This window comes from Asparagus officinalis, chromosome 3, assembly GCF_001876935.1.
Source record: "Asparagus officinalis chromosome 3, Aspof.V1, whole genome shotgun sequence".
NCBI lineage: Eukaryota > Viridiplantae > Streptophyta > Magnoliopsida > Asparagales > Asparagaceae > Asparagus > Asparagus officinalis.
This window is the reverse complement of record NC_033796.1, coordinates 69,910,602-69,925,958: the sequence shown is the minus strand read 5'-3', so window position 1 is coordinate 69,925,958 and position 15,357 is coordinate 69,910,602. Positions and strand designations below refer to the sequence as shown.

At 45.6% G+C, this 15,357-nt stretch overlaps 1 protein-coding gene across 1 annotated transcript in view; it reads left to right on the top strand.

The window, feature by feature from the left end:
• LOC109835261 (probable serine/threonine protein kinase IRE) overlaps positions 511-15,357 on the top strand; it is a 41,878-nt gene continuing 27,031 nt past the window's right edge. The window contains exon 1 of the mRNA XM_020403244.1: positions 511-714. Within this exon, the coding sequence (XP_020258833.1) occupies positions 511-714 (204 nt within the window). The remainder of the gene's footprint in view (positions 715-15,357) is intronic.

Here is a 15,357-nt window from a genome sequence, read left to right as displayed (position 1 = left end):
CCATTCACTGCTAAAGTGAAGCCCAAAGCCCAACTTATCAACAAACCCACATACTTCACAAATATGTTTGAATCTCTTATCTGTGTTGTCTTCATTCAGAGGAAAGAAGAGGGTGACGGAGGTGGCGGCGAACTGGGCAGCCACACGAGCAATGATGCCAGGAAGTTTGGGCTCGGGACTGGAGGATGAAGAGAGGGATAAGGTGGCCTGATGGATCACGGATGGTGGGTAGATGTCTGGATGACGTAGGCAATGGCGTTGGGATGCTCGAAGGTGAAGAGAAGCAGCAATCTCATGGGAGATTCGGGGTCTCAGGTGCTGCTCGGGGGGTCGGAGGTGGAAGAGGAATTAGGGCTGTTAGCGGTTGATGAAGGGCAGAAAGGAGCTAGGGTCGACGATGGCTGGGCGCGGCTGATTTGGGTGGTGGGAGCTGGTGGTTACAGTCGAGGAGATATGATGGGGAGATGGCGGTGGTAGAGGGAGAGAGGGGAGGGTTGCTGCTGTAAATGGATGACAACAGGGAAGGAGATGGGGAAGGACGCCGTGGCGGAGGTGGGTGGCGTGGGAACCGAGGTGTTTGGGAGGCGGAGTGGGTTCTGCGGGCTGTGGACAGGGGGGAAGCATAGGTTGAAGAAGAGATGGGAGTTTGGGCTGCTTGTCGGCTGCTATGGAAAAGGGAAAAGAGAGAGGAACGGCCGAGGGTTTCACACGCGAGTCCTAGGTTTCACACCAATAAGCAATTAACAAAATTTTATTATTCTTCATTCAATTATTCCATGATTTCTGTAGGCTGTCTAAAAATCACTACAGATAGCTTATCCTCATCAAACACTAATGATGGAAGTTACAATCTGACGATTTCCAGAAGGCTACAATTTGAAGACTTTTACGTAGAATGTTACAATCTGACGATCTTCACAACAACTAATGAAAGCTCTAATTCAACAGCCTTCACAATCAACATTGGGAGTTACAATCTGATGACTCTCATATTTTCAAGGAGCCAAGACGAAGGTTACAAGGTAATAATCTTTACAACGCTCTAGCAAAAGAGACTACAAATTGACAGTCTCTTCATACCAAAACACGGATATCTCTCAAATCGTAAGGAATTTGTCAAAACTGGCGGAGCAAATTGAACTCTATGGGGTTAGTTTGGTCGGCTCCGTCTCATCGAGATAGCCGATTTTTATATATAACTCGTCCGATTCTGACTTACGGTTTGAAAGTTATGACCTGTTCTTCGCAGCAAGTTATGTTCTGAAGTCCATCTGCAAGACTGGACTTCGTCTGAATATTGGACTTAGCCTGAAGCTCACCAAGCCCGCCTAAGGCTCACCTCTGCATTACAGAGTCAAAACACAGAGTTTGTGGATTTAAAACGCAGAGTTTGTGGACTTAAAACGCAGAGTTCAACTCTGCGTCCCAGGTCCAAAAACGCAGAGTTCATGCAGAGCCCAACTCTTCGTCCTAATTCCAAAAACGTAGAGTTCATGCGGAGCCCAACTCTACGTCCCAGGTCCAAAAACGTACAGTTCATGTGGAGCATAACACTGCGTCCCAGGTCTAAAAAAATGCACAATTCATGCGGAGCCCAACTCTGCGTCCCAGGTCCAAAAACACACAGTTCATACGGAGCCCAACTCTGTGTCCCAGATCCAAAAACGCACAGTTCATGCGGAGCCCAACTCTGCGTCCAAGGTCAAAAAACGCACAGTTCATACAGAACCCAACTCTGCATCCCAGGTCCAAAATACAGAGTTCATCTCTGCGCAGCGCGACTTGTGCGTTTTCAGCTTAAAACAGGCCCAACTCTGTGTTTCAGGTCTAAAACGCAGAGTTCAGGCCCAAAATGCTCTTTTCAGCGTTTGACTCGTTCAAGCACGATTTGAACGGTTCCAGAACCGTTTTCTCCCCACTATTTGAGGGGATCACTACCCTATCATGGAGAGATTTATGGGGGACAGTTACACCCTATTAAACCCTCATTAAGGAGAGATTTAAGGGGGCGGTTACACCGCTAAATCCCTTATAAATAGTGGGAAACTCAATAGAGTTGGGGTTGGCTTTTTGGATCGTAGGCTTGGCAGCGAAGAGGAGATCTTCGGCTTGGCTGCGAGGGGAAGATCGACCTTCATCCATCTTCAACTTTAGCAACAAGAAGATTTGGAGATCAAAACCGCATAAGGTTAGATTCTTGGGAGGTTGGAGATTTTGGCCTGATTTCAAAGATCGAATCATCTACGAAATCAAGCACCAGATACTCCACTTGGTAGCTAGGAAATCAAATATCGAAGGATTCTTCAGCAACAAACAAATCCACTTGGCTACTAACCGATTATTCGGTTTTCAACAACTCTTTTAAGAGTTTTCAACTCATTCTGAGTTCTTAAACTCGTTAAGAGTTATAAATCAAACTTGTCACACAAGTTAATTGTTCTCGTGAGATAGGGCAGTCGGATCGTCAACGGAGAGCAAATTCGGCGCAGGCATTCGAAGGAGGTATTCCATCGCTACCTTGAAGAATCCAGTTTTAAACAAATGGGAGAATCAAATTCATTCTCCTCTCTTTTGTAATCGGAATCCAATTATAATTGATCTTGAGAGAATTTAAATCAAAATTTTCTTTTATTTCTTTTACACCAAATTATCCACCAAACAAAAGATGGCGACTCCGCTGGGGACTAGCTTCTCTGATGAAGAAGTGGTGGCGCAATCCGACGTCAAGCTCGCTGGAACAACGGTCGAAACTCTCGTGGTGGAGTTTGATCAAGCCAAGTTTGAGAATGCCCTCTCCTCCGGATCCCTTAGCCCCAAGGCTATGCGCAAGATCCATAAAGTTTCTAAGGAGACTAAAGCTCCAGTTGTGGCCGACTCATCTAAAGACTATCTCCCCTGGGGGTTGCACTGTTCATACAATCCCCTCTCTAAAGCAGAAGACTTAGCTTCGGCACAATTCTAAAAAATCCGACCCTCCAATCAATGCGAGCTCCGCGTTTGTGAGCCTCAACACGAGGTCTACATAAGCCAAGATAAACACAGCCCTCAGGGGTGCGTTTTCCAAATAAAACGCAACCCTCAGAGGCGCGTTCCAACATCAAAACGCAGACCTCAAAACTGCGTTAATTTGGCAGAACACAACTATCAGGCGTGCATCCTAAAACCAAAATGCAACTCTTAGGAGTACGTTCAAGATCCAAAATGCAGACTTATGAACTGTGTTAACCGACAAAAACGTAACCGGCAAAGGTGCGTTTCATCAAGAAAACGTAGACTTTGGTCTAGCGTTAGTAAAACAGAACACGACCCGCGTGTTTCTTCTTCAGAACACGATGCGATTCGTCGTGTCCAAAAAGATTAACGTGGATTCAAGATCCATGTTCACCAGGAGCCAGTCCTGTCCAATTATAGACTGGGGGTTCCAATTTAAACCTCACGATCAGTGAGTAATTCTCGAGTCTTTACAACAGACTTGAGAGAGTTCATATCGAGAGAAAGACCGATGCAACAAGTCATTCGTTCATTCCAATATGAACGACTGATTCCTACGGTCCTCTCGGGATGTCAATGCTGCTCATATGCGGCCAAACTATTGGTGTTTGAGCAATTTACGAACGTTGCTTTGCCCAACCAACGACGACGTTCTCACAGGAAGAAGTCTCCAGAGACCGAATATCTTGGGGTCACTATCAATGTGATCGGTAGAGGGAAAGCCTAGGGTCCTAGTTCCGATGATTCTGAGACAAGTCGTTCATCGACCGTCAGAGAAATCGCTAACGAGTTTGAAGGAGTCTACCAACGCACTCGGACGCGAACAGGAGTCATTCCTTCTGTCAACTATCGGAGGTTAGCCAAAGGAACCAATTCCGATGATGAACACTCAGCCATTGCAGAGTCCCAATCATCAAGCTCTTTTGTTGAACATGAGAGCTCCGCTTATATGACGGGAAACCATGAAGATCTTGCGAAGAGACTTGATGAGCAGGAGGCCATGCTCAAATCTCAGTAGGAGGCCATCAATGAACTCATGGCCCTGTTGACTCAAATCGTCGCAGACAAGGCCAAATCTCAGGAGATAGATTCGCCACCTAGGCAAGAATCTTCCCGGAGAGGAAAAGCATCTTCATCCTGACTTCACACAAGCAAAGGGAAGGAAAAATTGGTTGATGGTGTTGCTTCTGATCAAGAAGCCACAACCTGGAATCTTCCTCTGATGAAGCAAAAGAGACTGAGAACGAGTAGAATCTCCAATCTGCCAAAATAGAAGAATTGGAAGCCCGCCTCAATGCCATTGCTAAAAGAAGCGAGCTCCAAGACGAGGGAGTTGTCAAGCCCTATCCTGCCGAATAGGATGCAGCCACTTATCCTCCAAAGTTTGAAGTCCCGACGCTATAAACTTTTGATGGCACGGGATCACCGAACCAACATATCTATCATTTCAAGTCACAGACTGGGAATATGATATAAAACGATGCCATACTGGCTCGATTGTTCATTGACACCCTCAAGGGAGTTGCCTTTGAATGGTTCAGGAAACTTCTTGTGGGATATATCCAAAAGTGGGCGGACCTAGAGAGACTCTTCCTGTCGAGATTCTTTGAACAGGATACAGAAGTCTCCATCCATACCCTTCTCGGCACTAAGCAGAAGAAGAGGGAGTCCGTCAAAGCCTTCGTCAAAAGGTTTCAAAACATGGCTTTGTGATGTCCGACAGGTATGACACAGTCTACACTGGTAGAGACCTATCGACACAACTTGCAGACCGACCTTCTAGCACAAATGAGGGTTGCAGAATGTTGTTACTGGAGACAACTAATCTCTCAAGGCGAACAGGCTCAAAAGCTTATCGTTAGGAACAAAGTTGAAGAATAAAGTAGGCAGGATCAACCTGAGCAATCGGACCAAGCCCGATCTTCTCAGTCAGATGGGGAAGATGCTACAGTCACTAAAGCCAATCCTCTTCAGTAGGATGGCGGGTCCAACAACTATCATGTTAATAATTACCTCTGATAGTCAAACTCATTAGATAGCAGCCCACTAGGTGATGTGCCATGTCTATCCTTTCCCCCCTGTATTTGTTTAAGGCTGGGGGTTGGTTTATTTATAGTTCATTAAATTATGAATAATAAATTTTTTGAGTTGTCATGTTCAATAGAATACCTCTATCAACCACGAAGTCTACCAAAACTATAACGTTAATGATCACCTCTGATAGTCTGTTTTCCTCCAAATTCCCCTAATAATCCTCTTCAAGCAGGATGGCGGGTCCATAAAACTATCACGTTAACGATTACCTCTGATAGTCCATTAACTTGCCAATCTTCTTCAATAGAATGGCATGTCCATAAAACTATCACATTAACGATTACCTCTGATAGTCCATCAACTTGCCAATCTTCTTCGATAGGATGGCATGTCCACAAAACTATCACATTAACAATTACCTCTGATAGTCCATCAACTTACCAATCTTCTTTAATAGGATGACAGGTCCATAAAACTATCACGTTAACGATTACCTCTGATAGTCCATCAACTTGCCAATCTTCTTCGATAGGATGGCAGGTCCACAAAATTATCACGTTAACAATTACCTCTGATAGTCCATCAACTTGCCAATCTTCTTCAATAGGATGACAGGTCCACAAAACTATCATGTTAACAATTACCTCTGATAGTCAAACTCATCAGATAATGGCCTACCAAGTGATGTGCCTCTATTCTGACTTCATGGATAGTGCCTCACAAGACGATGTGCCTTGTCTACCTATTTTTATTCTCCTGATAAGTCTTAATCAAGACTGGGGGTTGGTTACTTGGAATCCATTGGATTAAGAGTAACGAATCTTTCACATCGTCAAGTTAACATTATACTTCTGACGATCATCACCCCCACAGAGTATGAATGCAGCTTGCATCACTCCCAATTTGTCATGTTAACAATATACATCTGACAATCAACTTATCAATCCTTGTTAATAGGATGATAGGTCCTCAAAATTATTCAAATCGCAATCTTCCCTAACAAGATGCTAAGTCTTCAAAACCTTGTTCAAATCACAATTACACAAATCCTGTCACGTTAACACTAAACCTCTGACAAAAGCAACTCATCAATCCTCTTCAATGGGATGATAAGTCCACAAAGTTGCTCCAATCGTAATACAAATCCTGTCACCTTAACACTAAACCTCTGACAAAATCAACTTATCAATATTCTTCAATAGGATGATAGGTCCTCAAAGTTGCTCCAATCGTAACATAAATTCCCGTCATGTTAACACCAAACCTCTGACAAAATCCACTTATCGACTCTCTCCAATAGAGCGATAGGTACTCAAAATTGCCCCGATCGCGATATTCTTCTTGTCACGTTAATATCACACCTCTGACAAAATTAACTTATCGACTCTCCTCAATAGAGCGATAGGTCCACATACCCGTTAAGTTAACATCACACCTCTGACGACCAAACTAACTTATCAACTTTCTTCAATAGAGCGATAGGCCCATAAAATACTGTTAGATTAATATCACACCTCTAACGGTCAAACCCCCCAATGAACTTGTTAATCCTTTTGTTCGACAAGAAAATTTCTAAATTTTACTCTAAGTAAAAATTCATGCCAAGTTAATACTACACCTCTGGCACTTCTAATTTTCTTTCAGTGTTTCATATGAAAACATAACACAGAAAGAAACAATAACAAAAGTCTACGTATTCAACATCGTAGTACCAAAAATCCATGCCTTTCATGCATGGGGGACTTTATCTCGATCCCTAATTAGAGATAAGTCTACGCCTAACACGCGTTGCCGGTCCCTAATTAGAGATAAGTCTACGCCTAACACGCGTTGCCGGTTAGTCTTTTTCCGTGAAAATGACAAAGTCTATGTATTCAAAATCATAGCATCAAGTCTAAGAGAGTTCATTCTCTTAGCATAACGTTACATGTAAAACGGATTCAAATAATTCACATACTAGCCCGACTCAAACAGTAGTCGATAAAGGCTCATCAAATCCGTTGATGGCTGAGGATTTGCTAAAAATCCTATGAATGTTTACGGGCCCATCAGCTGAATGGAGGTGAGCCGTGACGTGACGTTTGATAGCTTCTGCTCATGAGTAGCTTGTACCGTCGCTACAGTTTCTATTTGAAGCTCATCATCACACAAGTCCTGCGTGGAAAACCCCTTCAACCAAGATGCCTTCGAAGCGGGTACAAAGAACAACTCCTTATGACAAGGAATCAATAGCTCCAAGATTAGAATTGAGATCCAAAGTATTTCAAAAATACGTCCCAGTCAACCGCGAACTTTCGAAAACTTTGGAGGGGGTTCTGTAGGCTGTCTAAAAATCACTACATATAGCTTATCCCTATCAAACACCAATGATGGAAGTTACAATCTAATGACTTTCAGAATGCTACAATTTAAAGACTTTCATGTAGAAGGTTACAATCTGACGACCTTCATAACAACTAATGAAAGCTCTAATTCAACAGCCTTCACAATGAACATTGGGAGTTATAATCTGATGACTCTCATATTTTCAAGGAGCCAAGACGAAGGTTACAAGGTGACGATCTTTACAACGCTCTAGCAAAAGAGACTACAAATTGACGGTCTCTTCATACCAAAACACGGATATCCCTCAAACCGTAAGGAATTTATCAAAACTAACGGAGCAAACCGAACCCTATGGGGTCAGTTTGGTCAGCTCCGTCTCGTCGAGATAGCCGATTTTCATATATAACTCATCCAATTCCGACTTACGGTTTGAAAGTTATGACCTGTTCTTCGCAGCAAGTTATGTTCTGAAGTCCGTCTGCAATACTAGACTTCGTCTGAACATTGGAGCCTGAAGCTCGCCAAGCCCGCCTAAGGCTCACCTCTGCATTACAGAATCAAAACGCAGAGTTCATGGAGTTAAAACACAGAGTTCAACTCTGCGTCCCAGGTCCAAAAACACAGAGTTCATGCAGAGCCCAACTCTGCATCCCAGGTCCAAAAACGCAGAGTTCATACGGAGCACTACTCTGCGTCCCAGGTCCAAAACTGCACAGTTCATGCGGAGCCCAACTCTACGTCCCAGGTCTAAAAAAACGCACAGTTCATGCGAAACCCAACTTTGCGTCCTAGGTCCAAAAACGCACAGTTCATGCGGAGCCCAACTATGCATCCCAGGTCCAAAAATGCACAGTTCATGCGGAGCCCAACTCTGCGTCCCAGGTCAAAAACGAACAGTTCATGCAGAACCCAACTCTACGTCCCAGGTCCAAAATGCAGAGTTCATCTCTGCGCAGCGCGACCTGTGCATTTTCAACCTAAAACAGGCCCAACTCTGCGTTTCAGGTCTAAAACGCAGAGTTCGGGCCCAGAATGTTGTTTTCAGCATTTGACTCGTTCAAACACGATTTGAACGGTACCAGAACCGTTTTCTTTCCACAATTTGAGGGGATCACTACCCTATCATGGAGATATTTATGAGGGGCAGTTACACCCTATTAAACCCTCATTAAGGAGAGATTTAAGAGGACGGTTACACCCCTAAATCCCCTATAAATAGTGGGAAACTCAATTGAGTTGGGGCTGGCTTTTTGGATCTTAGGCTTGGCAGTGAAGAGGAGATCTTCGGCTTGGCAGCGAGGGGAAGATCGACCTTCATCCATCTTCAACTTCAGCAACAAGAAGATTTGGAGATCAAAACGGCATAAGGTTAGATTCTTAGGAGGTTGGAGATTTCGGCCTGATTTCAAATATTGAATCATCTACTGTAGGCGTATAAAATTACTTATAGGTCCCTTAGTACAGCTCGGCACAAACCGACGAACCAACGAGGCGACGAGGTTGACGAATCGCACACAAGCATCGGAATACATCCATTCGCGTGTGGAATCAAGCCAAGTGTTCGAAGAGTCAACGAGTCATCTAACCAAGGGCAGACTCGGACGAATCATGATCGAATCAAGATCAGTTTCGGACTCGAACTCAGAAGTGGATTTACTGCCAAATCAGGAATCAGATTTACTGCCAAATCAGATCAACAAATCAGAGTCTAAGTCAACCGAATCACGGACTGAACCAAAAACGCAAAACGACGAAACCCAACGCCTAAGGGGGGGCTCGGCCAAGGCCGAGCCACCCATGGGTGGCTCGGCCCAGTGCCGGCCACCCATGGGTGGCCAATGGCCGACCCAGATCTGTGCGCGGGCACAGTTCAGAGAGCCTATAAATAGGCCCCCTTGGTTTATTTTTAAAAGGTTGGAACTTTGAGAGCCGAAACTCTGTCGAATTGAGAATCGAGCTTGGAGTTTTGAAGACTTGTGGACTTGAACATTCAGATCTAGTTCCCGGCGAGCATCCATGTCACAAAAGGCAGGAGTTCGAGAGGGAGAGATCAGATTTGAGATCTACACGAGATCATACTCCGGATCAAAGCTTGGCCTTTGATCCCGAGAACTAAGGGCGATTATTTCCTTGGTGAATTAATCCCCCCGGCTATTATTTCCTTCGCGAAATAATACCCGTCAAATCGTGTAGATCTGACCGGATCTAGATCGCGCGGTGGTCCATGGATTAACCCCGGCATCGGCAAATAACCCACACAAGCAAGAGGCCGTAAAACAGGATCTTGCGATTTGTTCTAAAGGAAAGTTGTAAAAGGAAAGTTGTAATCTTTTTTCTTTTTTCTTTGATTTCGTTGTAACCGGATCTAAAAAAGACCGGATCTTTTGTAACCAAAAAACAATTACTTGAGATAACAATGAATTCAATGAAGGCAATTTTCTCCGCGAACAATCTGGCGATCACAGTGGGAGCCACCGATCTCGCTGCCGAGATCGTCACGTCGCAGTCGCGGATCTCAATCCCGGTCGAGGAGGAGGTCGAGTATGAATTCGACCAGACCAAGTTCGAGGAGTACCTTTCATCCTCATCCGGATCTACCTCCCCCCACAAGTCCAAGAAGTTCTCCTCCAGGAGAAAAGCTCGTTGGTTTGAAGAAATTCAGAACGCCAACGAAGCTCTCACCCCAGCTGACGCCAAAGTTGCGTCAGGTGAAGTTCCACCGACCTCCAACGAGGTCAAACCTGTTCTTGTCAACGCTTCTACTGTTGAGGGCGTTGTGACTCTCTCAAAGAGAGCCCGTCAGAGGCGACGTCAACGCCATGCACGGCAATTCGCCAAAGCGATAGAGTCCACGGACGGGGTCAGCTACAACGCGGATCTGAAGAACAGGAGAGGCAAACAGCCTCAACAACTGAAGAATGGCGATTCCTCCAAGCCGCCAACGATGGATCCGGGTCAAACGGAACCGTTCGACACTCGAAGAGCGGATTCACAAACGCCGCGCATTGCTTGCACAAGCAAAAATCCTTGTGCAGAAGGCTGAAGAATTGAAGAAAGAAAGAGTGGCCAAAAAGCCGCCATCAATACGCCAAGTGTGGAGGCCGAAGCAGCCTCCAACCAAAGTCCAACCCCCGGCGAAACAACCCATATCGCCGATAATTCCAGCAACTACTCCGGGAGATCACGCAGAATCATCCCGAAAGAAGAAGCCCAGAACGACTCAACACGCTGGGGATTGCCATCACCTCCAACGTGACAAAGAAATCAGGGCAGCTACGCGCACCAATTTGTTCATTGAAGTCCAGGAGCCCGCCGAGAACTCACGCCCAAAAAGGCATGTTTCGAGGTGCGTGACTTTCGAAAGCCCTAAGAAAGCAATCCCCCCTCAGAAGGAAACATTATCGTCTGATGGCGATAGTGTTATACCTGAGAAGTCGTGCCAACACACGATAGGTTACTCCCATTGTCAAGCAGACGAGTTGTACTATCGTGCTGGGGGTACGAATAAAACCAGGAAAAGGAGTCCCCGAGAACAGGAAACTCAGTGCCCCTGTTCCAAACTCATTCGGGCAGTATTGTCTGAATGCAGCTGCATCAAGGCGGTCCCCAAAAGAGTTTCGGTTTTCGAAAGACTTAGTACCGAAACGCCAAAACCAAGGCCTAGGCGTTTCCGACGAAGAAGAACGGTGGTTGAAGAGGGAGAATTTCCGATGGTCACCACCAACATGACCAGCAGAGGGACATCGGCGCAGGACAATCTCGAATCGATTCTGAAAGCATCCCGGCCTAGAACCCGTCTGCAGTCCGGAACCATCAAGCGAACAACCTATGGTAGGGTTCGAACAAGACTCCCTTCAGAAGATGAAGAATCTGATGCTGGCTCCGCGGTTGCATCAGATAATACGGTGTCCAGCGAGGGACAACCCCGTGAGGCGCTTATGATAAGTGCGGAGCAAGTGGCCAAAATGCTTGAAGATGCCTTAGCTAAGAAACAGGAAACCTTCAGGTTCGAAATGCAGATGGCCATGCAAAACATGAGAGAAATGCATGACCAACAAATCCAGGCATTGACGAACCAGCAAGGCGAGCCAAGTCGTCGTAACCCGGTTAATCTGGAAGATGAGGACACAAATGCAAATGAGACGAATAACGCCAATAATCCTCCCGTCAATACAGGGAGTGGTAATGAGAATGCTAAGGAAAACACAAGTGAAAACTTGAAGATTAAAAATCTCGAGAGCAAAATCAACACGTTGATTTCCGCTCAAGAAATGAAGAAAACAGGCATTCATTGTCCATACCCAAGAGAGTGGGAATCAATCCCATATCCGGCGAAGTTCAACCTAATTAACTTCACACCGTTTAATGGGATGGGTTCCCCCACTCAACATTTGATTTACTTCAAATCACACTTGGGGGTAATCTCCGGCAATGAGCCTCTGATGGTGCGGTCATTCGTCGGCACTCTTCGCGGAGCCGCCTTCGATTGGTATCGCCGCCTCAAGCCAGGAAGCGTAAATAGCTAGGACGACATGGAGACCAAATTCCTCGCCAACTTCTTCGACAACGACACAGAGATATCCATCGAATCGTTGCTGGACGAGAAACAGAAAGACGGGGAATTGGTGGACACCTTCGTCAAAAGGTTCCGGAACAAGGCGATGAACTGTCGGGACCCGATCACCGAGGAATTCATCCTCCAGACTTGCCACAACAACCTCGCACTGGACGTGTTGGAAGCAATGGGGACAGCACCGTCCAAGACATGGAAGGATCTAAAGGTCCGAGGATTCCTCAGAAGAAAGAAGGCGGAGAGAGGCCAACAGGTGAATAATGCTCCGCAACAGAATTTCGTCCCACGGGGGAAAGGTAAGGCACATGCTAATGCAGTTGATGCTAATCAAACCTTTTAATTGCAACCTCAGCAACAGTAACAGCAGCAGCAGCAACGAGTACCACAACAATCGCAGTCACAATGGTAACAACGGCCTCAGAAGCAGAAGTCTTCAGAGCCAAGATTTCCCAAAGTGTACTCCTTCAAAGATGACGAAGTTCCCGCCATCTTTAAGTACTTGTTGGAGAACAACAAAATTCAGCTGCCAGCGATTGTGGATCAAGAGGGGGCTAGCAAAGTGACGGATCCGAGGTATTGTGCATACCATAGAGCGGTCCATCACCCTACGAAGTCATGCTACCACCTCAAGGACAAGATCCAGGCGCTAATTGATGTAGGCGTCATAACCCCGAAACCATCTAAGAATGTTAGAGCAAACGCGGTTTCAATCAGCTTTGGATCAGTGCCCACAGCGTGGTTTGAACCAAAACGCATCACCAAAGTTGGAATGAAGACAGTAAACGATGACCCGCATGGGCAGCGCCAAAAAGGACTTGTGCCGCATACAGCCCCAAACGGCGAAATCCTCTGGGTTCACCCCGACCTGATTGAAGATGAACAATGGGCCGGATCGTCATCCAAGAAGAAGTCCAAAGGGAAAGGAAAGTCTTGCTGCGGAGTCTCTGCTATCCCAGGAGAAGATGACGAAAGAATACTAGCTTTTCCGCTCTCTGAAGAAGAACAAGAAGTTTTTGCAACCCGAAGCGGAAATGAGTATCACTACAACTATCCACCACCTAGTGAGCAGGGGGTGAATAAACGGGGACCAGCCAAAACTCTCACGGAGATGGGGGTGATTACAAGTCCTACACCGGGCGAGGAGGTTCGACGACAGTCGGTGAATAAACCGAAAGAGAAGAATCCCCAGGAGGTGCAGAATCCAAAGCAGTCTCGTTCCAGTCGCCCGATTGGAAGAGACAAACCGGAAAGCTCGAAGACTCCGCAAGTCTTCGATATAATGGCTCAACTAGCCAACATTCCAGCATGGATAACGCTGTATGAGTTGCTGCGGTTGTCCAAGGAAACCAGGGAGGCCTTGCAAGAAGCTTTGGCCAATTTTAATAACACCAAAATCCATGCCTTACACGCATGGGGAATTTCATCCTGAATCCTAAGAAAGGATATGCCGACGCCTAACACGCGTCGCCGATTTAGTCTTTCTCCGAAGAAAAAGACACCAGAGTTCGATTCTGGGGAATTTTATCCCGAAGCCTAAGTAGGGATAAGTCAGCGTCTAAAACATGTTGTTGGGTAGTCTATTCCCATAACAATGCGAAAACTACGTATTCGAAGTCGTAGCATCAAGTCTAAGGGAGTTCATTCCTTTAGCACAACGTCACATGCGGAATCGGTATTCCAGTTAGCAAGTTGGCGTCCACAGGCACTGTTATCTACGGGTTCAATACCAGCGGGTCAATACCTTTAGGTAAAATCCGGATAAAGTGTCAAATGGGAGATTTGAAGATAGAAGTCACATATTATGTGATTGATGCTGAAACTTCATATAACTTACTATTGGGTCGGCCTTGGATCCATAGTAATGTTATAATTCCCTCAACTCTCCATCAGTGTTTGAAATATGTCGACACTGATAATAGGGTTAGAACGGTGGTCGCGGTTCATCAACCATTTAAAGGGTATGAGAATTATTTCACTGATTCTCTCCTTTATGGTAACGAATCCGATACTGAATCATCGGCCCAAGGCACGGACAACGGAGGAGAAGCTGATACCGAAGCCGGATTTGATTACAATGGAGATTATGTTTTAAACGACATTGTACCCTTTATAATCAACCTTAACGATAAACAATCGTCAGAGGGCAGTTGTAACTGGCAACTTGCCAATAATAAAATAAATAACGATTTAGAGTACTCCCTGTCTCTTGATGATGTGATAACTTCTCTTGTCCCAATATGATTTGCACTTCAAGCAGCAGCAGTCGATCAAAGGACAAGCGATTTGTGATCTTCTGGCGGCAAACCCGACCACAGATACGGCAGAAGTATATGATGATTTGCCGGATGAAACCCACGAGGTTAACACTACGTCGCACCAACAAGTATGGCAATTATATTTCGATGGTGCTTCAAGGTCAGTTAATAGGGTAATAACCCCGGGAGGTTCTACAGTTTCCTCTGGGGTTGGGGTTGTCTTAATCTCCCCGGGAAAGCATGTGCTGCCTCGAGCTTATTCATTAACTAGTCCGTGCTCCAATAACGTAGCCGAGTACAACGCGCTTCTCATTGGACTCAGTTTCGCCAAGGAGCTGGGGGTCGAATATCTCGAAGCTTTTGGGGATTCTCAATTGATAGTCAACCAAGTCCGTGGAGAGTATGAAGTCAGGAACCAAGACCTGATCCCGTACCACCAGGAGGCCATTAAAATGGCAGAATCTTTTGAAGAATTCTTTATTGAATACATCCCTCGTCACCAGAACGCTTATGCGGATGTACTGGTAGCACTAGCAGTATCACTTGCGCAGCCTCCCGAAACTGAGTTGTTAATCACAGTAAGGACGCATCAGCTCTGCATACCCATATACGATATGGATATTGAAGAGGAAGATGACGGAAACATTAACGCCAAGGAGGTGAATTCAACTCAAATTGGGTCTGGGTCCCGAGATAGGCGTTTTCCCATCATTGACTATGTCCAATATGGTATTTTGCCCGAGGATGTAAAAGAAAGGGAATCAATCCGCCGAAGAGCACCAAGATTCTTCTATAATACCGAAACCCATACGTTATACCGTAGAGGGTACGATGGTTTATTACTCCGATGCCTTTCGAACAAAGAAGCAGAAGAAGTTCTTAAGGAAGCACACGAAGGAGAATGTGGTGCGCATCAGCCTGGTCCTAAACTATATGATCGCATTAGGAGAATGGGATATTTTTGGCCAACAATGGTTCGTGACGCAATCGAATACGCCCGAGAATGTCATGCTTGTCAAATACATGCAAATTATATGCATCAACCGCCAGAACAGTTGCACACGTCAACCACGTCTTGGCCGTTCGAGACATGGGGTATGGACATTGTCGGTCCTATTTTTCCCCCTTCAGTCAAAGGTGACCTATTTTTCCCCCTTCAGTCAAAGGTGACCGATTCAT